The sequence below is a fragment of the Nanorana parkeri genome, unplaced genomic scaffold, assembly GCF_000935625.1.
Source record: "Nanorana parkeri isolate BGI_ZX_2015 unplaced genomic scaffold, ASM93562v1 scaffold1225, whole genome shotgun sequence".
Classification (NCBI taxonomy): Eukaryota; Metazoa; Chordata; class Amphibia; order Anura; family Dicroglossidae; genus Nanorana; species Nanorana parkeri.
The window spans coordinates 331,887-356,458 of NW_017307493.1; the positions used below are offsets into that span (position 1 = coordinate 331,887).

A 24,572-nucleotide genomic window follows, 5' to 3' on the forward strand; every position below is an offset into this window, starting at 1 on the left:
AAAATACACAACATATATTAGCATATGCTGCTGCATTTCCAACATAGCCTCCCTCAGGGGTGCATGTGACAATATAGGAGCACAGTTAGGAGACAGTTCTAACCCTATAATAGGAAGTGCCAGAACAATGACCTTCATGGCAGGTCACAAGGCATTCTTTTAATGAAAACTGCGGATTTTAAAAGATAGAAAGCACATATTGACATGCTTTGTCCACCTCGGCTACCCATAGTGGTAGTGGGTGTTTCTGTACAAGCCATTGAGATCTAGTTATCAGATATCAGTGAATATACAGGTGAAACTCGAATAATTAGAATATCGTGCAAAGTTCATTTATTTCACTAATGCAACTTAAAAGGTGAAACTAATATATGAGATAGACTCATTACATGCAAAGCAAGATAGTTCAAGCCGTGATTTGTCATAATTGTGATGATTATGGCTTACAGCTCATGAAAACCCCAAATCCACAACCTCAAAAAAGTAGATTATTACATGCAATCAATAAAACAAGGATTGTACATAGAACAATATCGGACCTCTGAAAAGTACAAGCATGCATATGTACTCAGTACTTGGTTTGGGCCCCTTTTGCAGCAATTACTGCAATTACTTTTGCACGATATTCTAATTATTCGAGTTTCACCTGTAGTATAAGGTGATAAGAGGTTAGGCTGCGAGTGTTACATGTTGCTGTGGGATAGTCCTGTAGGCTAGAGCTGTAGTACAGCACAAAACCTTAAGGCCTGGTTCACACCTAGGAGTTTTTGAGCAGGTCGAAAGGCGCTTTTAAATGCCCAACAGTAGAAATCCCATGATTTTCAATGGTCCTGCTTCACACCTGAGCAGAAAAAGACCAAACACCCAAAAAGGTACATGAGCTTCTTTGGGCAGTTAAAAGCGCTTTTAAATGCTCCATGGACTTAATTGGAAATGCCCAAAAAACGAGTGACAGTAGCATGCCATTTTCGTGAGCGTTTTTGCACGTTTAAACGCGCATTCTTCCATTGCCCGCAATGTTTTATGAGCTGCCACTCAAAACGCACATCTTCATGCATGCATTAAAAATGTGTACAACGCTCAAATAACCACATGCTGCTAACACATGTAGAAACGCACATAAACGGTGCCACCTAGGTGTGAATCAGGCCTTAAGAATGTAATTAACTGTTAAAAATTAATGTAATTGTAAAGCATGTAGAATGCACCTAACTACAGCTGCATCACATGAAAAAAAGTTGTGAATGCAGCCATAGGCATATTAGTGGCATCACGTACTGTGATTTTCCAATACTGACTGTAATTTGCTGCAATGCATATATTGGAGGCATATACCGTGTATACATAACATATCACATTTGAACTGATTTTTATTGTATTTTCCCACATACTTTTGCATTTGTGGTACTTGTTTTAAAATGTTGTTATGGTTTTGGGGATTCATATATTGTGCAGTTAAAATATAAGATGATCTGACAGTGGTATGCTCCTTTACCCTTCCATTCACCCCACTGAATCACTCTGACACCTTTTAGTTCCAGCTCCACTCCGGCGGGTCACACGGGCATACCGCTGTCAGATTGTCAGGACTCCTCCATCACTCCTATACACTAGGCGACTGCAGAGTCTTACCCAGCGGCTTTCCCACCACTAGCCACTTCTTAGTCATTCATTTCCAGTGCTGACAGCGAACCATGCATTGATTCCCCGTTACGGTCCACCCGATCACCGACACAATTAGGAGGCTCACAGTCTACAGCATTGACCTTTGCCTCCAACAGCCTTGACGCAATGCATCATCCTTCCTAACCCAGAACCACAGCAAGCCCTGGCTTCACAATCCCTGTGTATTCCATACAAAATTTCCTGCAGTCACCCTGGTTTCCACAAAAGTGTATAGATGTCACCAGCACACCAAAAATCCTTTCAGGATCACAAAATGTTCATTTATTGAAGATTTTTGTCATAAAACAAGTGCTTTCGGCGCCGCACAGGGTCCCTTCATCAGGCTTTGCATCGTCAATGTGCGGCCCTGAAAGTGCTTGTTTTGTGACAAAAATCTTCAATAAATGAACATTTTGTGTTCCTGAAATTATTTTTTGTGTGCTGGTGACATCTATACACGATTGCTGATACTGGCGGCGCCATCCGCAGTCACTGCGAGCACCTGTCCATTACACGGGATATTCGGTAACGAGTGCGACAAGCAAGATTGAATACACCCTGGTTTCAACACACAGCATTTCAACTACAACCGAGAGACATCGCAGCTCACATCTGATACCATCAATCCTCTACTAAAGCCGCATGATTTTCGGTCCCCACTGGCATCATGTGAGTAGATCCATCGATTAATTTATAGTGAGCCATTTCTTTTCACCTTTTTACTAATTATACCTCCATATTTAGTTGTTAGGTTGGGGTGCTTTTGTCGTTTTCTTTTGTAGATTGGACAAGGCTGCCCATTACATCTAATGTATTTGGTGAAAACAGGCCCATAAGCAGAAATCACTGGTGGAACTACCAGGGTTGCAGCGGTCGCATGTGCCACCGGTGGCTGGCGTCCTACCACTTGGGGGGGTGGGCCCGAAAAGAAGAAGAGGGCCCAGCCCCACTAACAGCCAAGGTAGGGGGGCCCTTCATGGTTTCTTGCACCAGGGCCTGTGGTTTCCAGTTACGCCTCTGGGGAGATGGTACTTAAATTCAAAGGCTGGTCTACTGTCTACTAAGAAACATTTGTGGTTTGGTCGTGCAGCGTTGTTCAAAATGGATGTTTTTATATCTCAAGCCCTCTTATGTAAGCTACGATCAGTGTTTCAGCAGTACCTATGGTCGCTTCTACCCTTTGCATCCACTATGATATTCTAGTCCATCAAAAACAATCTGGGAGGATTAGTCTTCCTCGCTTTGAACTCTACATCCAGGCCTCTCTATTGACACAGTTATCTAACTGGAAATTTCATGCCGGAGACAAGCTATGGAGGACTGTTTATCATGATTCCACTTTTCACATTGCCTTGGATCTTCCCTCTGGGTTGCCTTCGGTCTTTGGCCTTTCCTCTTTGTGTTTCCTCGTTTCATTGCCTTAGGGACTTACTACTCTTGTAATCGCTTCTTTCTTCCTACATAGACCCACTTTTGGGGAATCCTGCCTTTCCGCCAGGAATCAAAATGCCTTCCTTGGACAAAGGGTAGCCTTTCCAATCTGGAGAAGGCACTCCATGATGGTAATGGGGCCCTCTTTTTTTTTTTTTTTTTATCTCATGAAGGGTTTTCACATTTACCAACTACGATATTTTGTTAGTTGCCTTGCTGCACAGGGCACTGTTTTAGGGAACCAACCCCTTTTGAACAGTCTTCAGTCCTAAGCACCCTTGCATATAGTTTCCCAAATATAGCCTCTTCTTTTAGACCAGGTTGATTCCCCTTCTCCTTCCTTCTCAGTCTGGGAACGGGACCTTAACCCCTTCATGACTGAGGCCCTTTTTTCAATTTTTGCACCCATGTTATATTCCACATTTTAGGCCTGAAAATGACGTAAAACCCCCCAACATTATATATTTTCTGAATGCCAAGACCCTATAGAATAAAATGGTGGTAGTTGAAAATTTTTATGTTGCGCAATATTAGCGCAACTCCTTATTAAACCCCAAAATTTAGTGACAAATTCACTCCAGATGACCATGCAAAAATGTTCACATTCACTGAGCATTGCCATGGTGGCTCAGGAGAAGAACTATAAAATCTTGAAGCGCTTGTACAGATGCCCTGCCACCCTTCCAAAAATATTTCTGGATGCCTGCAACCGATGTTGGTGCTGTGGTATCGCCAGGTGTACTATGCTACACATTTGGCGGGCATGTCCATGGGGGTCTGTCTTCTGATCACAGATCTTTATAATCTATGAACGGGTCACTGGTCTTTGCCCACGGCCAGAAGTTGCCCTTCTTCCTGTACTTCAAGGTTCTATCTCGAAAGCCAAAAAGGGTCTGCTACACTTTTTTTTCTTTTGGCAGCCCGAATGGTGATACCTAGGCACTAGTGATCGTCGATTTCCCCCTCTACAGGTGAATGGTTTGTTGAGATGAATCAGATGTAACATATGGAGGAGCTGAAAGCCAATCTGCACGATAGATCTGAAGCATTTACTTCCACTTGGAGTGTCTGGATTGTTTTTTTTCCAGCTCTGTAGATTTTAAAACTCATCTGCAGTAAGAGTAGTGGACATCTCCCCTTGTAGACGCTCTGGCTTCCTCGGTTGGTGCTCCTTCTGTGCTTCCCTGCCCCCTTTGCTTTCTCTTTCTTCTGCTTTTTCCTCACTTCTTTGTTTACATATTCCTTTCTTACTTCTCTATTTTTTGTGCGGATTGTAACGGCCAAGAGGGATTGGGGATGTTTACTTGATATACACTATGTGTATAGATATTATTATTATTATTATTATTATACAGGATTTTTATAGCGCCAACAATTTGCTCAGCACTTTACAAAATAGTGGAGACAGTACAGTTACAATACAATTTACAGTACAATACAGTTTCAGAACAATAGGGTTGGGAGGGCCCTGCTCGTGAGAGCTTACAATCTAATAGCAGGGGTAAGTGATACAAAAGGTAATAATTGTTTGGATTGAGTTATTGGAGGAAGTAAAAGACAGTTATGTTGAGATGAGGTAGGCTTCCCTGAAGAGATGGGTTTTCAAGGATCGCCTAAAGGTGGGCAGCGTAGGAGATAGGCGGACAGAATGGTGTAAGGAGTTCCAGAGGATGGGGGACACTGGAGAAGTCCTGGAGGTGAGCATGGGAGGAGGTAATGAGAGAGCTAGAGAGCAGATATGTTGTCTTCACAAGTTCAGTGCTGCTTTTGAACACTTAGTACCACATTGCTTGTCTAGACTAGCTATTATCACTACACTGTTTGTCACCGTGCTAATTGTCTCCATGTCTCCTTGGCCTTGTTTTGTTATCTTGGGAAACTTGAATAAAATCTTATTACTTCAAAAATAAAATTCTGTCATGTGAATCAATAGGTCATGTGCCAGCATTAACAATGAACATAATTACTTTAAGTAAAAAGGTACTGTTTTCTTGCCATAATTAAAAACATGTTCCCTGACTCCCAGCCTAGGCAGCCTAGATCACATGGTCTCCAGCTACCAATCATTACTGCAAAATAGATTTCAATCGGCAGTAACATAAAAGTATCAAAAAGGCTGCCCCTATGTACATAAACAATGGCTGACTATACATATGAAAAATGTTTCGAGGATGTTAATGCACATTGATAAGATTGCTCAGATCGTATTTTCCATTTAATGCATGTATTTGTTTACATGCAAAGATTGCATAGGATATCAAGGTTGTTTAAGCATTTTGACCTGAAGTTAAAAATGGGGACATTTAGAAATGTTAATTGGGCCTAAGCAGTGACCCAATAATCCACAGTTTGTTTTGAATCCCTGCTCAAATAAAACAGTGCAGTAAAACCCTTGTCAATTTTTTTGTAGTCTGTCCCATTGAGATTTTTCTTTTCTTCCTGTAGACACAATGGGAAATAGGAGGAAATCTCTCCAAAGTAAGGGAAATGCCCCCTTAGATTACTGTTACCGGAACAAGTGCCCCCATTGAAATATTTCCTCTCACCTCCCCCCTAAAATAATGTTCTGGTTTAAAATACACAACCTAAGTGTGTTATAGGCATGATTTGATCATTACAGCATAAATCAGATCAAAGGAAAGCTTCACATCTATTTCATTTGTAGATAGTAGGAATTGTAGCACTTTTAATGAAAACTCATACAGAAATAATAACTATTTGTGTCACTTATTAAAGCTTGATACTTATGAGTATGATCAATGTAACTTTAAAGTGCTAAATTATACCTTGCTCTTCTCCCAATTTCATTTTTTGTTGTTGCTACAATTAAATTGGTGGTTTGAGTACCTGCATGTTAAATTAGGATCTCACTGGCACGCAGAGAGTTACAAAGACCCTGTCTATACAACATCCCGAAGGGGGTACCAAGAGGGGGGAGGGTCTGGCCTGTGCTTCCCAGCATGGCCTGTGTACACTCATCATGACCTCTGACCTCCTGTCAATGTGCCCATCCATGTGAAATAATAGACATGGGCCCCATTCAGAAGGCAGGCAAGGGGGGTAGTTGCCTGGTGCTGGGGTTGAAAATTATGTATCTACTCTGCAAGTGCAAATAAACATAGCCACGGTCTGTATCTCAACTCTTATCAAATAGGGGTGAAGTCTGGTTTATAAATTTAGGTAGACACCTTCACTTGCAGTAGTAAAATCTTTACCTAGTCAGTCAGGGAATTTGGCATTTCTGCAGTAATAACGTTCTTTAATATACCTGAAAAGGTTAGTTGATATTCACTGCAAGTATCTATCCAAGATTGAGGCAATAGTGCTGGATAATGACATGTTTACACCTCTATAATACTCAGTTTAAGTGAGTTAAACATAGAGGAAACAATTGTATGTAGCAGATGAAAAAGATTCTAGGTGCATTGTACATTTGTGGATTATTGATTTGTGGTGGGAAAATCCTAATGGTTCATGGCAGTGATGGTGTTGATGTGAATAATTTCTACTTACAGCGCTCTGTGAAATTGTTTTTTAGTTTATATGGCCCATGGCAATATATTTAATAAATACCACATCCACCCAACCTCCATGCTTAAAATGTTAAACAATTTTCTTACAATTTTAAAGGTGTTACCCACTCATGGGGCAACATGGTTGGCTGCATCTAATAGTCTAAAATCCTGTATACTGTTCTGACCTGCACATATTACTTATGCTCTGGGCTCTTGCTACTGCTGTGGCACTATTGTAGCCTGTCTGGCAGCTAAAGGAGGCTTTGTGAATGCATTATAGTTCTCTTTCTTATCCTACTGCAGTGAGGCTGCTTCTTCCTTTCATGTCATGAGGGTAAACGATAAAAATTAAGGTGCAAGCTTTTTATTTGCTACAAGAGCCACAGTCTGATCTCTCTTTAGAAAGCTTGATACATGAAATTCTCTTAGGGTCCCCACACACCTTACGATTATCGTACGATAATCGCGGGAAATCCCGCGATCGTACGATGATCGTAAGGTGTGTGGAAGCCGTGCGACCTCTACTACTGTAAGGTCGCACGACTTTAAACTTACGGACATGTTCGAAAACCCGCTTGTGGCATGTCCGTGCGATAACAGCCGTACGGGCCGGTGTGCGCAAGCGCACGCTGCCCGTTCGGCATTGCGGTCATCGGAAGCCATCATCTCAAGTACGATCTGCCTATGCAACATAGGCAGATCGTACGGTTTTTTAAAGTACCTTACAACCATCGCAAGACAGAAGCCTTGCGATGGTTGTAAGTTGTGTGCCCATCCTTAGACAGGAGCCCAACAAGAGCCTGTGAGTTAGGGCTGGTGCAGACCTGAGCGCCCTGGGATCGCATGGTCGTACACAATTGCAGACAGCGATTGCCGCACTGCCACATTGTTTTCAATGGGGTACATCCGTGCAGCAATCACAGAAAAAAGGTACATGTACCTTTTTTCTTTCGATACACGACGCACGGCTGTTTTAGTGTTCGGTTGCTCGGACAGAATCGCGTCGGCAAACCGCGCAATCAGTCCAACACAACTAGGGTGCCATTAGAAAATAATGGCACCCACAGCTCAATCGTCGGAGTGCACGATTGCTGTGCGGTCACGGATCACCCAGGTGTGAACCTGGCCTTTATACTACTGAGTTTGCAGTAGTGAAACAAGGCTCAGTTTGGTGCTAAAGTACAGTCAGGATAGTTCGCTTAGTTCCTGCAAAACAACCTCAGCATCTACAAGATGTTTAATTTCTTACTGTCTGTGCATGTGAATGTTGATAGCAAAGATGACTTAAAGCTGAACTCGGGGAACATTTCAAAGATACCCATGCAATAGGATCCCCCCACACCTCAACGGTTAAATGCTTATTTGTTTTTTTTAGGGCTTGTTCACACCAAATCCGGACCAAAACTGCATGAGTTTCTGCATATGCAGTGCAGTGCGTTTTGCCGTGTTCCGGTCTATTTTTTTTTAGAGCCTAAATTGGTCCTTTGGTTGTAGTCCAGTGCGTTCCAGGGTGTTTGCATGCATTTTGGTGCTGTGGTGTGAACTAGAGCCCAGAATACCATTGGAATACAATGGATGCATGTTTGATGTGTTCTGTGACTGCACTGCTCTGCATCTGCTCCGCACTTGGTGTGAAGAAGTCCTTAGGGAACAATTAAAAAGAAGTTTTACTCACCTTATTATTGGCTTCCCCAGCAGCTGACAATCTCAGCATCCACACTTATACAACCCCAATTCCAAAAAAGTTGGGACACTATGTCAAATTGACATGAAAACAGAATACAATGGGGGGAATTTATCAGCAATTACGACAGTTTTATCCTCTTAGATCACTTTTTTTTATGTGCAAATCTGTCCTTTAACATGTGCCCCTGTTTTTACCAGAGCTTGCACTACTTTTTCAATTGCACGTATTTTGCACCTGTTTTCATCTGCACTTGTTCTGCGGCTGTCTGAAACTGGAGCATCACCTAACAAAACAATCACAACTTAAGAAGTCCAAAAAAAACGAGGATTAACCCGTTAGAAGATAACGCGTTGGTAGCGGGCAACTTAAGGATCCGGACACGTCACCGATTAGAATATATATAATTTTATTGAAAAAACCAAGGTCGGGCCGTTAAGAGGGGTCTAGGGCCCACTATTTTGGATAGTGATGGGCTTAGATCAAAGATGTGCCAATGTTCCATTAGAAGTTGTCTTAGTTTTTCACAATTAGATCCCCCCCCCCATACAGATTAAAAGGCCAAAGAAAAATAGAAGACCAAAAAAGAGAAAACACGTTTGGTCAGAACACCCAATCCCAGATAAAAACCAATATGAGAACAAGGAGTCGTCGGAATTGAATCCATGCCATCCTCCGGGGGATGATCAGACCAAAAATTTAATTAACCTTACCAATTTCCCACTAAATGAGTATCATATAAGCCTCCTCAAAAAAGGCTTATCTTTCTCCCCGGTGGATGGCATGGATGAATTCACTATATATAAGGACTTAAACCTATTCCTAAGGAAGGTATATTTGAAATACATACACCAACTCAGAAAAACACCTCAAACTGATAAGGACTCCCCACAGATAAAGGAACAAAAAATATTAGATCTGGATGCACAGGCGTTAAGAGATCTAGAAGACCTTTTAGAGGAGAACATAACACCCCAAGACCCCCAGCAAATACTAACTAAAAGAATTACACCCCTTAAGAGAGGATCAAAAACAATGCCCAACTTCCTGGGTAATAGACATTTGGCCTTATTCAGGGGTCCCAGATGGGCTGAAAGTCAAAGTCATCTATGCATTAAACATTTCCCCCCGTAGAGGGGACTTTGATAGAATCCTCCTACAGCGGGAGAAGATGTGGATCTATAGATTAAACACAATGATTCCAACAGGTCTAAACAACGAATGCAATCTCAATGTCTTTCTATGAGACAAATTATTCTCAACCTGTCTCTATAGTAGATCCACATCTCCTCCCCTGATCCACACACACGGTTTTTACCCAATCTAGGAGCAATACATTGTTTGCTAATACGGCTATGTAGAGACCATACATTTATTCTTTATTCTTTATTTTTGTGTTACATTTACTCTATAATAGAGAAATGCAAATTTTATGGTTATACTGTCTAATAAAACTGATAGAAGATTGTACTGAAGGAGAGAGAACTGTTCCTTAAAATCCAAAAAAAAGGGGGCGTGACCCCACTATTTAAGCAACATCTCTCCCAACGTTCGAATATGTCCTGACGAAGCCACGTACAATGGGACGGGCGAAACGCGTCGACAACTAGACAGCAACTAGACCTGCAGTCACATATGACAAGTGGACGTACGATTCTTAAAAACTCCATTTAAAGATTTATTAACCTTGGTTAAAACCTCCAATTTGGGGTTGGAGGCACTCACAAACGGACAGACGGTATTCCGAACATCCAGGAGACTTCAAAGGAGACCCACGAGGTAGAAATACCGCTCGGATCTACCGTCGGAGAGTGTGTAACAGCAGACACCGCACAGAGGAAGTGGCGAATCATACCTACATTTAAGTGGATATTCGATCTGCACTGGGAAACCCCCAAGCCGCCCGGACTCTGAGGAGACTACAGTATCGTGAGTGACAAAAATGTTACATGTATCCGCTAAGGACATCAATCATATAACGCTCTGAGATAGATACTTGTAACACCTACACCCAAAATTAAATACGAGAAGGAAGAAAGAGGAAAGAGTCAGGCGGTTGGTTTACTAATGATGACCCAGGGATAGTCTGTCCGTGAGAAAAGCCTCCCTTCACTCAAAATAAAAGGACTTGATACACCCCACCACTCTAATTAGAGTAATGCGGTACAAACGAGGAGAAAGGAGTTAATAGCACACACGGTCAAATTTAAATCAGGGGCACCTATTACCAAATAATAGCGAATGTGGAATTTCAACAAATCGAAAAACAAAAGATAACTTAAGATGAAATAACCGGGGAGTAAAAATAAAAACAATATTCCTACGAACAAAGAAGACATCTATATAGGAAATATTTAATCTCCCAGTTTGGATTTCACTCCCCCTGATCAATATTACTCACGAAAGTGAATATATATGTGCAAAGGGAAAAGAAAGGGAACCAAAGCAATTGCTATATCGGTTATCCCCTTTCTCTTCCCCCTCCTCCCCCCATGGTGGGGATACAAGGTTAATGTTAAGAACTAATGAGGATCGATCCACATATTAATTATGACTGTATGTGTTTTACAATGGCTTTAATTGTGGTCGGTGAATCTAATGTGCAATAGTGTGGTTTTTTTCAATAAAATTATATATATTCTAATCGGTGACGTGTCCGGATCCTTAAGTTGCCCGCTACCAACCCGTTATCTTCTAACGGGTTAATCCTCGGTTTTTTTGTACTAGTTCAATTGGGTCATGGATCGGACGTTACAAGCAATTACGGATAAACCTAATGAAGGCAGATATAGTCAGTCGGATCTCCAGGAAGGAACACAACCCCCTTTTCTCCATACAACTTAAGAAGTCCCCATGACCACTTTTTCAAGAAGTGACAGTTAAGCTTCTTGGCTGGAGTGACGAGTCTTCTTTCCTGGAGTCTATTAAACCTCATTTATGAACAACATTATACTAGCATCCTAAATCTGGTGCAAAAATATTCTGTGCAAGTTCAAACACTCGCAATTGCTATGATACATTCCCCTCAATGATTTGCAAATCTTATTCACAAAAGAAAATGTGCCATTTAAAAAAAAAAGGTCATTTTGAAATTGATGGCAGCAACACGCCTCATAAAAGTTGGGACAGGACAACAAAAAGATGTCCAAGTAAGTGGTACTAACAAGGAAGAGCTGGAAAAACATTTTGCAACTAAATAGGTTAGTTGGCAGTAGGTCAGTAACCTGATTGGGTATAAAATGAGCATCTTACAGAATCAGAGTGTCTCAGAAGTAAAGTTGGGCAGAGGTTCACCAATCTGTGAAAAGTTGTGTCTAAAAATTGTCAAACAATTTCAGAATAAGGTTCCTCAACGTAAAAGACTTTAAATATATCATCATCTATAGTACATAATATCATCAAAAGATTCCGTGAACCTGGTGTGCAAGGGACAAGGCCAAAACACAATATTTGGTACCTGTGATCTTCGGGCCCTCCGATGCCACTGCATTAAAAACAGGCATGACTCTGTGATGGACATCACTGCATGGGCTCAGGAATACTTCCAAAAATCACTGACTGTGAACACAGTTTGCTGTGACATCCAAAAAATCAAGTTAAAGTTCTATCATTCACAGAAGAAGCCATATCTGAACATGATCCAGAAACACCTCCATCTTCTCTGGGTCACAGTTCATTTAAAATGGTCTGTTGCAAAGTGGTAAACTGTTCTGACAAATCAAAATTTGACATTATTTTTGGCAACCATGGGCGCCACATCCTCTGGACCTTCTCACTTGTTATCAGCAATCAGTTCAAAAGCCTGCGTCTCTGATGGCATGGGGGTGCATTAGTGTGTATGGAATGGGCAGCTTGCACATCAGGAAAAACACCATCAATGCTGAAAGAGATATCCAGGTTTTACTGCAGCATATGTTCCCATCCAGACAACATCTTTTTCAGGGAAGGCCTTGCATATCACACCAGGACAATGCTAAACAAAAAACTGCATCTATGACAACAGCATGGCTTTGTAGTAGTAGTAGTAGTGTTTAACTGGCTTGCCTGCAGTCCAGACCTTTCACTAATTGAAAATATTTGGCTCATCTTGAAATGAAAAATACGACAAAGAAGAACCAGAACTGTTGAGCAATAAGAATCCAATATATCAGGCAAGCACGGGACAACATTCCTCTCCCAAAGCTCCAGCAACTGGTCTCCTCAGTTCCCAGACATTTACAGTGTAGTGTTAAAAGAAGAGGAGATGCTACACTGTGGTAAACATGGCCCTTTCCCAACTTTTTGGAGACGTGTTGCTGTCATCAATTTCAAAATGACCTTATTTTTTTTCTTAAAATGGTAAATATTCTCGGTTTAAACATTTGATGTTTTCTATTTCCTATTGTGAATAAAATATGGGTTTATGAGATTTTCAAATCATTGCATTCTGTTTTTATGTAGATTTTACACAGCGTTCCAACTTTTTTGGGTTGTACTACAAGACTGATGGTCCTGCCTTGTATATAAAGACATCAGAGTTCCTACAACCGATGGAGTAGTGCAGTGAAGTAGCTTTAGGGCACCAGCTGTGCAGCTTGGAGGTTTCCTCATATCCCTTTCCCTAGCCCATATCACTGGCATAAACTTCCTAGTAATTGGCAAGGGGAAATAAATATTCATAACCCATAACACTATATCTTCTCTCTCTATCCACTGGAGAAGACTCCCCATTAGCAGCCAGAAGCAGGGCTTGAAGGAAACCTAATGGACCACGATATCTATAGCAATCAGAGCTCAGGCCGGTTAAAGCCTAGCTGCAAACAGGGAGGGGAGGGTGATTTGTATATTTGACTGTAGGGAAGGATTGTATGCTTCCATATAGCTCCATACTCTCCACTCCACTCCACTCCACTGTCTCTTAGGTATTCTCCTACTGGCGGCAGTAAGACTGAGCTCTGCTGTCACCATTATCTGCATCTGTGGCAAATGTCCATGCTGTCCTCATTAGACATGTGCACCGGCAAAAAATTTGTTTCATTTGTTTTGTTTTCATTTAGATTTTGCGTCATTTCGTTTTTTGAGATCCGGTTCCAAACGTCAGTTAGTTGCGAGATTAGTTAGCGGTAGTCTGGACAAAATTTCGTTGCAGCAAAGTGACATTAGAGAAAAAAAAAACTGGTAGGAATGTTAGGAGGGACCCCTTCTCCCCAAGTTAAAACATAAAAAAAGTGTGTGGGGTTCCCCCCAAAATCTATACTGGGCCCTTTAGGTCTGGTAGGAATTTTAAGGGGGAACCCCAGCCCCCAAAAATGGGAAAAAAACGTTTCCTACCAGACCCTTGATCCGAGCAAGGACCTCTTCCCCACAACCCTGACCCGGTGGTTGTGGGGGTCTGCTGGCAAGGGGGCTTATTTGCATCGGGGTACCCCTTTAATTAAAGTGGTGTCGTATGAAAAGTATTATGACACTGCTCACAGACCCGTATGGCATTTGGGAGCTCACGAATAGCATTTTCTCTGCGTCTCATATGAACACCATATGAACATTACTGTTGAGATCCAACCAGCTGCGTGATTGACAGCTGGCTCTGCCTATCTAGAGACAGAGCCAGCTGTATCCACCCCTTCCCCCTGCAGGTGGGAATCCCTGCAGGGAGCCGTGAGTGACAGTCACCGCTCTCTGCAGGGACATGATCGAGAAGTGAGCGAGCTCACGTCCCGATCTATTGAGCTGACGTGTGACAATGAAACTGATTTTCTATGAATTAAAAGGTGACAACCCTGCCACTGACTGTGTGGGGCATTAGAAAGGCTGCTGTGCCTAGGGCACACAAGAAGCAAAATCTGGCCTAATCGTAGCACAGAGGAAGCATGTGTAAATGTGTAACCCCTGGCAGCCAATAAGATTTCAACTTTTTTTTTTTTTTGCTCATGTGACTACAGGACAACAAATTTTGATCCCATAGTTTACTACACTTTGCACAATGTTATTGCACTTTAGTAAATAAGCTCAGCACAAGGGGGCAAAAGAAAAAGAGCAAATTACATCTGGATCCCATATACTGTACATGTGTGCTTAACTAAAATATAGACCACCACACAAAAGGCTGCGCAATTTTACCCCTAATGCTCGGTACTGCACTCATATGTTATCCTCCTTAGAAGGTTTATAACATTGTGCAGGCATACTACTACATGCTACCGAGTTTGGTGTCCTGCCAATGTCCTCTTAATATAGTCTATATAAGGCAGCAAAGGAACCCGAAAGGACAGACAAATCCCAGATACATTTTCACTTTCAGATACGCTTCTATGCAGCTTTCTAGTGTACAGCCGTTATAAATATTCCCCAGTGATCTGCAGACCTTCTGCCAAGCTTATTATTGGACTAACAATATGAGGACCGTCAGGCAAAATTCCAAATTTTATCATAAACGTGCAATGTTAATATAAATGACAATGCACCAATGGTTTACTTCAATTTATAGCTCGTAAATATATACGTACACAGGCTAACCATATTTCCTCATTACCTATATAAGCTCTGATTCCTGTTTAGTAGTGCTCCACAACGGCTATATGGCTCATATACTAAAGGAGTTAAGAATCATCACGCAAGAACTTGTGTAAATATTTACTCATCTTCACTTTCAGTACTCAATCCTGTGCAGATTAAATAAGTTAAAAGGAAATTGTTTTCCCTATGACTGGATAATTGAAGAAAATATTTACACACTTAATTGTTTGAAGATTTTCAACCCATTTAGTAAAGCCTTTCTCATGGTTTACACAGAGAAAGACCACATGCAGAGAGATATCAGCCTGTGCTCAAATGAATCACTGAATTGCTTGGAAAAATCAAGATTTACTGCAGCCTTTCCCAAATGGGTGTTGTGGCACCCTGGGGTGCCTTCAGACTTTGTCAGGGGTGCCTTCAAATATTTACTAAAGTAGGGGACTCTGATGTGAAGTGGGACTGCTGATGTGAAGGGGGGTTGCTGATATGAAAGAGGTGGACTCTGATGTGAAGGCGGTCTGGTAGAAATTTTAGGGGGGACCCTAAAGCCAAAAAACAAAACAAAGTGTGGGGTCCCCTAAAATCCCTTACTAGACGCTTGATCTGAGCAGCAGCCTGGCAGAGCAGCAGGGGGGGACACAAGCGTGTGACCTCCCCCTCCTGAATCATACCAGGCCACATGCCCTCAACATGGGCGGGGGCTGCTGTGCCAGGGGCCAGGATTCCCCAAAATCCTGGCCCGTGGTTGTAGAGGTCTGCGGGCATGGAATGAGTAAGGGGTAGTTGTTATTGTTACCCCTACTTATTCACCAAATAAACAGTAGCATTGTAAATAAACACAAAGCACCCTATAGCTAATGCTATTCAGGAGCAGAGTTGTTATTTTGAAAACAAAAAGGTGGAACAAGTCCCATGACATCACAACTCGCTCCACCTCTTTGTTGACATTCAGGTCAGAGTTGTCATCATGCGGCGAGAGTTAGTCAGGATCAGATAGGTCAGCGGTGTCGGGTATTTTTTTCTTTGGCTAGTTGGCAGCCGTCGTCCATCGTGATTGACGTGGATCTACATCACTGGACGACGTGATTGACGTGTGGATTTTTTTTCTTTTTCAAATAAAGGACTTTGTATACAGTGTGGTATGTTAATTGATAATGTTACTGGCAAACACAGTTGCAGGGACCAGGTTCAGTTCCGAAACGTTGCTTATTGCACTGTATCACTATGTTTGACTAGCGTCTTAATAAAAAAGACGTTTAGCACATTTGACCTTTTTTCAATATTCCTGTGATTTGCGCTGTGCCGTCCACAGGTCATACCAGCACCCTCTTCTTCTATGAGATTCTGGTCTGAGTGCAGTGGATCAATTACTGCACGTGTTCCTTTATGAAAGGGGGCACCCAGATTCAGAAGAGCCCCCCTGTCCGCAGAACCCCACAACCATTGGTCCAAGGTTGTGGGGAAGAGCTTTGATAGCCAATACCAATATTCTACAATACTCCAGGAATATCAATAACCTACAATATTCAAGGAATATCAATATTCTACAATATGCCAGGAATACTAACAATCTACAATACTCTGGGAATCCCAATATTCTACAATACTCCAGGAATATAAATATTCTACGGTACTCCAGGAATACCAATATTTTACAGTACTCCAGGAATACCAATATTCTACAATACTCCAGGAATATAAATATTCTACGGTACTCCAGGAATACCAATATTCTACAATACTCCAGGAATACCAATATTTTTACAATACTCCAGACTAACACTCTCAAAATGGCCAAATTCCAAGTAGAGGACCGTTTGTTTTTTCTAGAGCATACAAATATGGCATTAGTTTCTCTGTCTTTATGCCACAGATATGTGGTTATTTCTGACAGAAAGTGGGAACCAACCCAGTCTCACCCCTGTGTAGTTTTTATATAAGGTTAATCCTCCTTTTGTCTGTTGTCCTAAATAAATAAAAGCCTCTGCACAACTCACTGCTTATACCTAATATACTCAATGCACCTACCATTGTGCACATCCCATTCTGTTTTAAGCTGAGTCTTCATGTATAATTGTGACCTATTCCTGTGACAGCCAAAGACTTGCGGGTCCTTGCAAATGTCTTTGAACATTACTGTTGCAATGTAGCTTTTATTGAAACCATCTCCATACCTAACAAATGCTAACAGATAGCTGCAGATTCGACATGTGTCTACCGTGTCAGAAATGACATCCTCTCTACTGCTGATCATTGCTGTTCATGCTGTCAGGGTAATGCTCAGACCATACACAGATCAAAGACCAGTGTCCCTTTTACTACAAACCATGTGTATGTTATGCACAAAATGAAAACCCATAATCCCCATTAGTGCACATGCATATAAATAACTTTTTTTTGTAAATTCTTTAAAACAAAAAGGGTACAACATGCAAACAGTTCACACCCCAAGAGTTTATCACAATACTGATTAGCATGTTAAATACATTTTCATTGAATACACACTTTCAGTTGCAAAGAGACCCTAAAAGTAATTTTGGAGGTAACTTTTTAATATGTTTGGTGTTACATATTTTCATGGCTGTGTTTCATATACAGGTTTGTAGTTTATATTGGCTGTCTATAATCAGGCATACTGTTAAATCCCGGGCCATCCCAGCTAACCAAAGTCTACTTTTCCTAATCAGTCCAAGAAGACATTTTGGAACATAATTATAGTAAGTATATCCATGATTGCCCAGCCAAGTGGCAAATGACAAAAGACATGTCAGGGCTGGCGGCTGTAACATTTGCCATGTTATAAATATGGTGAATATATCTGAGACCTTAATTTCCCTTTCTAGTAAATGCTTGTAGCATGCACATCCAAAGTCAGAGACAGCCTAATGTTATATTTTCTTATTTATTCCAAATTGCATATTTATTATACATTGCTAGAAATAGTAATACTACTGCTTACTTCATATATTGTTATTATACAGGATTTATATAGCGCCAACAGTTTGCGCAGCTCTTTACAATATAAGGAAGACATTACAATCCCCGTACAATTCTAGACAAGATAGTAACGAGGGCCCACAATCTAAAAATTATCAGTAATTTTTTGTATTAACCGCTTCAGGGCCACAATACATATATAAATGGAAGGAACCTGAAGCAGTAATACCAAGATCACAGCTGATGCAGCAGCCATGATCTTGGTATCATATATTAAAGTCGGTGCCTGACTCACATACAAGGGTTCTGGTGGCTCAATAGCCATCCAATTGCTTGTATTGTGATGGGAGTGTATGTCCCAGTGGTGGAACCCAGGCGGTGCGGGCGCACCAGGGCCTACGCCTAGGGGGGCCCAGCACAGTCCCAGCACCGGATCGGTACCCAGTGGCCAGCGGGCCCCCCATCTCTGCGCCGAGAGTGTCGGATCAGAGGTGGGGGGCCCGCAGCCGCCGGATACTGATCTTAAAAGAGTTCTGGTAAAACACGTTTCTCAACTACATCAGAGCCCTGGAAGGCAAGAACATTATGGTAAAGATGCCATAAAACTCAGGGTTGAAGTATTTTAACTATAAGAAATGTTTCTCATTTGTCCTCCAGTGATTGGTGGATGCCCACCTTTTGTTTTGTTGTTATTAATGATGGGTTTAAGGGTGTGTGGCAGATTCCTGCATATTTAAGATGTCTGCAATGGGACAGGCTTTATGAGGGACACCTAATGATCCCACCTAGGAGGCCTATGCCTGCTACCATGCAGTCAAGTCTGCCATATGTAATTGCAAAAGATGAGGTGTTTGGACTGTCAGAGAACCCAATTCGCCTCCACAATGCATATGGACTTACCCATAAACAGAAGAACTACAGTTTACAATCTAAGCTGTCTGTTGGATCACAGAGTGTGCCTTTGGAGTCTGCTAAGTGCTGTATCCTCCTGTCCACAAACAACTGTATGTGGAGAATGCCATTAAAGTTCTTCTGACTTGCTGCATATTGAATAATTTTATGTAACAGAAGAGAAGATCTGCAAACCCTGCACCCCGGAACATTGCTCAGTTTGTGAATTTCATGCATTTGCAGCCCCATACTTATGCCAAGAACATTAGCAATGCCTCTACAGATTTCTTTATCCCCCCCAGAGGGACAAGTGCATGGCAGAATGAATAGCCAGCTATTGGACCAGGGGAGGAGCTTGTGTAGGATGGATTCCACGGTTATTTATCATGGAGCAGAGAAAGGCAGATACAGTGAATATCAGCTGACACTTTACTTGATATATTACCTTTCATTGCAATTAACATAGACAGTAATATAATGTTTCAAAAACCATCAATAGAAATGTAGTTTTTCAAAGTTTTCATACTGGGGTTAATGGGATCTGGTTGTGGGATCATAAGGCAGTGTTAATAGTTGATATTGGCAATAGGGAACTGGGAATGTTTCACAGGGGAACTGGGTGGAACAGGTGATGAGGTAAAGTAATGGGTGTTTGGGGAGGGGGGCAGAGATGAGTGGGGAGGAGAGGGCAAGGTAGGTAGGGATGCATAGGTGTGGTGGGAACGGGCCATACGGGTACATGGCTCTGAGGGAGTGCAATAAGCTGACCAAGTTCAGTTGATGGTGGTCATCCATGGAGATGGAAGTGCCCTCCATTGAGTGGACCTGCAGGCTATAAGATAAGGGCATTTGTCATCCCTGGCCTACATTTCACACTCTCAAACTTTCAGCATTGTAAGGATATTGTGGTAGTAGACAACACTGGGATCATTTAGATTCAAGAAGTCCAGGCTGCATTACAGGTTGGCACCCACAGACCTCCGTCATTCAATGGTCTTGTCTTTGGCTGCTGAACCCTGAGAAGTTTTTTATATAAGATGTTCCTCCTGTTCTCCGAAATACTAATGGCCTCTGCAGTACTCAATGTTTAAACCTAATATACTTAATGTACCTATTTTTGTGCACACTCCTCGCTTCATGTATAAATCTGACCTGTCCTTTTGACAGACAAAGATTTTGGGGTTCTTGAAAATGTCTTTTAGCATTAATGTTGCTTTTATTGAAACCTGCTCCATACCTAACTAATGCTAACACACAATCTGAAGAGACTACAGGATTGGCTGATAGTTATTGAAGGTTTTTTTTTACACTGGTCTCCTTACAGAAATAGCTGTAGATGCGACACGTGTTTCCTGTGTCACAAGTGACATCCTTTCTACTGCTGATCATTGCTGTTCATGCTGCCAAGGTAATGCTCACCTCATCCACAGTTCAAAGGCCAGAGTCCCTTTTACTACAAAGCATCCAAATGTTCTACTATACACCAAATAGAAAACACCTAATCTCCATTAGTGAATAGGGATGAACCGAACACCCCCGTATTCTGTTCGTATTCGAACCGCCGAAATGTTCGAGTACGAACTCAAACTCAATGCAAGTGTAAGGGGATTGAATGTTCGACCCCCATACAGCTGCCGGTACATGTGGCTGCAGCGGCCTGTGTCCCTTCAAATCCCCGCTGTTCTCCCCGCCTGTGTTGGCGGAGGCAGCGGAGACACAGACCACTGCATTTCTCCACTGCCCCCATACCTCTGCTGCTGTCTTGACTTGGTCCGTTGGCTTCTCTGTTCCCCCGTCCGGCCGCGGCACCTCTGCCGCGAGCTTCAGTGGGCATTTTGTATTATGGAATGTCCGCGGTCGAACAAACCGTGAACATCCCATAAAGTCTACTTCTTCTAGTCATACTAAAAAGACATTTTGGGTATAATAAAATTAGCTACATCATTGATTGCCCAGTGAAGTGACGAATGACATAAGACAGATCAGAGCTGATGGCTGTAACATTTGCTATGTGATAAATAAGGTGAGGGGAATTTATCAAAACTGGAGCGGAAAAAAAATCTGGAGCAGCTGTGCAAGGTGACCAATCAGCTTCTCTCTTTCATTTTCAAAGCTTAACTGAACAAACTGAAGAGAGAAGCTGATTGGTTGCCCTGGGTAACTGCTCCAGATTTTGTCTGTTCGAGTTTTGACAAATTCTCCTCGTTGAATGTACCTGCGATCTAGATTCCTTTGAAGGATCTCTTCCAAGATAACATAGGTGCTATAGGTGCGTTTTATGCACATTTTTTCAGATCGTTTTTAGCACATTTTTTAGTTCAGTGAAACGCGCGTTCGACGCACATTTTTATACCTCCCGGGCGGTATGATTTTTTTTTCCTTTTTTTTTATTACTTTCAAACTTCCCGCCAGTTCCGCCCCCCTGCGACGCGGACGCTCGCAAGGGACGGAACCCGGAAGACGGCAGCGGCCAGAGGACAGAGCGGGGATCGCGGACAAGGTAAGACCTACGCTGTATTCCCGAGTGTGGCTCGGGATTACCGATTTGTTAACCCCAAGCCACACTCTGGAATACCAATGGATACGGGTGGATCCATACCAATCCATACCAATGGATTAGGTCTTAATTAGTTGCCATTTATGATTCCATGGTTTTTTTTATTTTATTTATTCTCTCCTTCATGATACTGTTTGTGATTTATCAATTTTATTGGTACAAAGAGGGGAAAAAGAAAAAAAGACACAATTTTTTTTCTTCTTTTTAATATATACAATTATGGATGATGTATTCGTTTTATTGTTTAGTATTCTACCTTTTAGGTGTATTTTAGATTGTTTAGATTCGTTATTATCAATTTTTATTTAATGTTAATACTAAGGAATTTTAAATGCTGTTATACCTTTGGCAATCCACTGCCTGCACTGCTAACATGTGTAGTCTATTACACCCTAGCTATACCTTAGTATATAAACCTTTCCTGGAAAAAGTCAAGGGACGAAACGCGTCGTAAAGGATAGGACACGTACTGAGGCTATACTATAGGTGACTAGCATGTTGATTTCTGGTTCCAGTTTGCTTAGGTGGAATCGATTGATTGTTTGCTGCAAGGCGATTTCATTCTGGCTATCTTGTAAGTGTGTTTTATTGTTGCAATAAATTCCATTTTTTTACGTACTTCACCACTTGGCACATTTATTCCTCTTCTATATTGGATTTCTCCCCTCGCTGAGTGAGCGGCACCTGCCGTGTAATACGAAAAGGAGGATTTGCTTCATCAGAAGAGTGACTATCCCATCTATGAAAGACACTCACCACAATTACGTTTATTGACCATTGAGTTATATGGTCATGGATCTCTGGTGAGTGTGTTCTCAGTTACCTTAACACATCGGGAGTCTGGAGCACTTTATTTCAGAGGATCATTGTCACATTGTGGATTTTGCACAAAAGCACTTTATACCGATTCACTGAGGACTATTATTGAATATTGTCATATTGATTATTATGATGTTTGAAAATGTATATTTATGAAAATGTACACATTATTTGGAAGTTTATGCACGTTTATGAGCAGTAGCGCAGTGCACACGATTTATCAATTGATTATATGCATCACATCATGAGAAGTCTTGTACATAAAACTTTTCCTTTAGTTTGCTTGAAAGTTTGAAATCTTTTTTACAATTTTATTTTGTTGAAAATGCGGAAAGTAAAAACTGTACTGGAATTGAATTAAAAAAATGCTCTCAATTCGTCATATATATTCAGTTTAGGATTATTGGCATTTAAATTATACAGTCTGACCCCTACTGCTTACACTGGCAGAGGTTCATAGGTTAATTGTATTGCAAATACAGATGCAAATCTGACAGACTCTTATACAAATATGTATGGCTGACCAGAATGGGCAAATCCAGATGTTCAGATCACTGAGTTCATCCTCAATTATTTTTGTAAACAAAATTCCACCATTATGGATTAGCCTGGAACTGCACTGATATAGTAATCTGGCTGTTTGGTCAAACATATACAAATACAGTAAAACAATAGATTCATTTTCAGGAAATGCATTAGAAGTTTTCTTTTAGGAAGAGTCCGTAGCTGCTGACAAGGCCTTCACCAATGACATGTATATAAATAGTACTAAACTTAATGACAAAGTTAAGGGTTAATGCAACAAAAGAAAGGAATGTTACCATTACAGGGCCTGACATTCGCAGAACACTTCAAATTCCTGTACACTTTACAGATATACCTCTTTATTTCCTTTTTTATTCTGATCCAGATGCAGCCTTTGAAGGTTAAGCATCAACAATGAAATTACTACCCATAGAAATTCTAACAAGGGGTATAGATGGCATTGTCGTAGGAAGAGTATTATTATAACACTTACTGCACATTTGTACCTGTGTACTATATTCCATCCCAAAATGTACAAATACATACTCCTCACTGACAAAGATAGTCCAGAAGATGTCGTTTTCAAACACAATACATATTCATTTTTATTAAACAATAAAAACATTCTGTTTTACTTCAAAATTGGATGAATTATTCTGATAGCACAATTGGTGCTGACCATACATTTTAAGATAAACTATCGACCATAGAAATGATAGTTTCATATGATCTTCTGCTATAGCTCAGTTAAGGAAAAGATTAAATTGGTCAAATTTGATTTGTTTTTCCACCAGAACCAACCACAATGGTTTATTGACAGAACTTCCAATTTCTGAAAGATAATATTCTTTCATCACAGTGATAATTATTTAGAGCGTGCATGGCCAGCATTGATAAGGATAGCCTTAATACAAAGTATTGCACTTGTCAGTCCATCTGTTCTAGCAATGACCCCGATTTGCCTTCCCCTAGGGCAGTACTCACCGCTCCCCCCACACTGCACGCCGTAGTCCTCGCAACAGTCGGCGCTCCGTTGACAGTAGGTGTCACAGTAACACATGGTCCCGGTGGGACTGACTCCGGTGCAGGCGTTATTTCTCCCCGGGCAACATCTGGGATGCCCACGTCTGGCGCAAATACCGCGACCTCCAGGCACCTGTAAAGCCCACATCGAGCAGAGGATCAGCCAAATCCCGGAACTCCGGAGCTGCATCCCGGGACATCCAGAGTCAGGATCCAGGGAAGAGTGGAGGGACAGATCCTTGCACACCAAGCAGATGTGTTGTGATGCCCAGCTGACTCCAGCCTATGCTAGGGATGCTGCACAGACGGGGAGTTGTAGGTCTAGTAGGGTCATAAATCAGGTCATGTAAGGTCACAGTTGTGTGACAGGCACCCCTGTACAGCTGTTCTAGGAACCATCTACACTACATGTCTCTGCTGGGAGCTTTTACTATATAGCAGAGAGGAGGCTCTATGCAGCCCCGTCTACAGACCTCACAGACATGGACCGCCCACTGGATGAAAAGTCTGTCCTGCCAGAGATGCTTTATGTAGTGCAGCTCCAAGTCTGAGTTCCCTGGATTTGCTGGAGGAACATGGGGGAGCCTTGTTACTGATTTGGAAAAAAAACCCACCTAATTACAACAATACATAATACAACATACATGGAATAAAATGTATTCATAAACTGACGACTGACAATGAGTGTTATTAAGGTAATCAGTACTCTTAAATGGCCCAGAATACTTTACTTACAGCTGTCACCTTTACAATAAAATATTTTGGCTTCTTCTATTAGGTTGCAAAATCTATTTCCATCATCCTAAGATATCAGAAACTTGATGCCATTTACCTTATTTTGCTGCATTATATTTTGGCATTAGTTTGCTGTATTTGTTAGCATGATAAAAAATGCACTTTAATGTAGTAAAGAGCAACAAAACGCACTAATACAGTATCTGAGAAATAAATAATGTGATTAGAACTGTGTGATAGCCAGAGAACTAGTATTTTCAGAAGCAGCAATGGCAGACTCCATACATTCTCAATG

At 41.5% G+C, this 24,572-nt stretch overlaps 1 protein-coding gene across 1 annotated transcript in view; it reads right to left on the reverse strand.

Annotated features, from left to right (window-relative positions):
* The window catches only part of LOC108797098 (somatomedin-B and thrombospondin type-1 domain-containing protein-like), a 37,961-nt gene extending 14,032 nt beyond the window's left edge, over positions 1-23,929 (reverse strand). The window contains exon 1 of the mRNA XM_018568666.1: positions 23,504-23,929. Within this exon, the coding sequence (XP_018424168.1) occupies positions 23,504-23,732 (229 nt within the window). The 5' untranslated portion in view covers positions 23,733-23,929. The remainder of the gene's footprint in view (positions 1-23,503) is intronic.
* Positions 23,930-24,572: the final 643 nt, after the last annotated feature.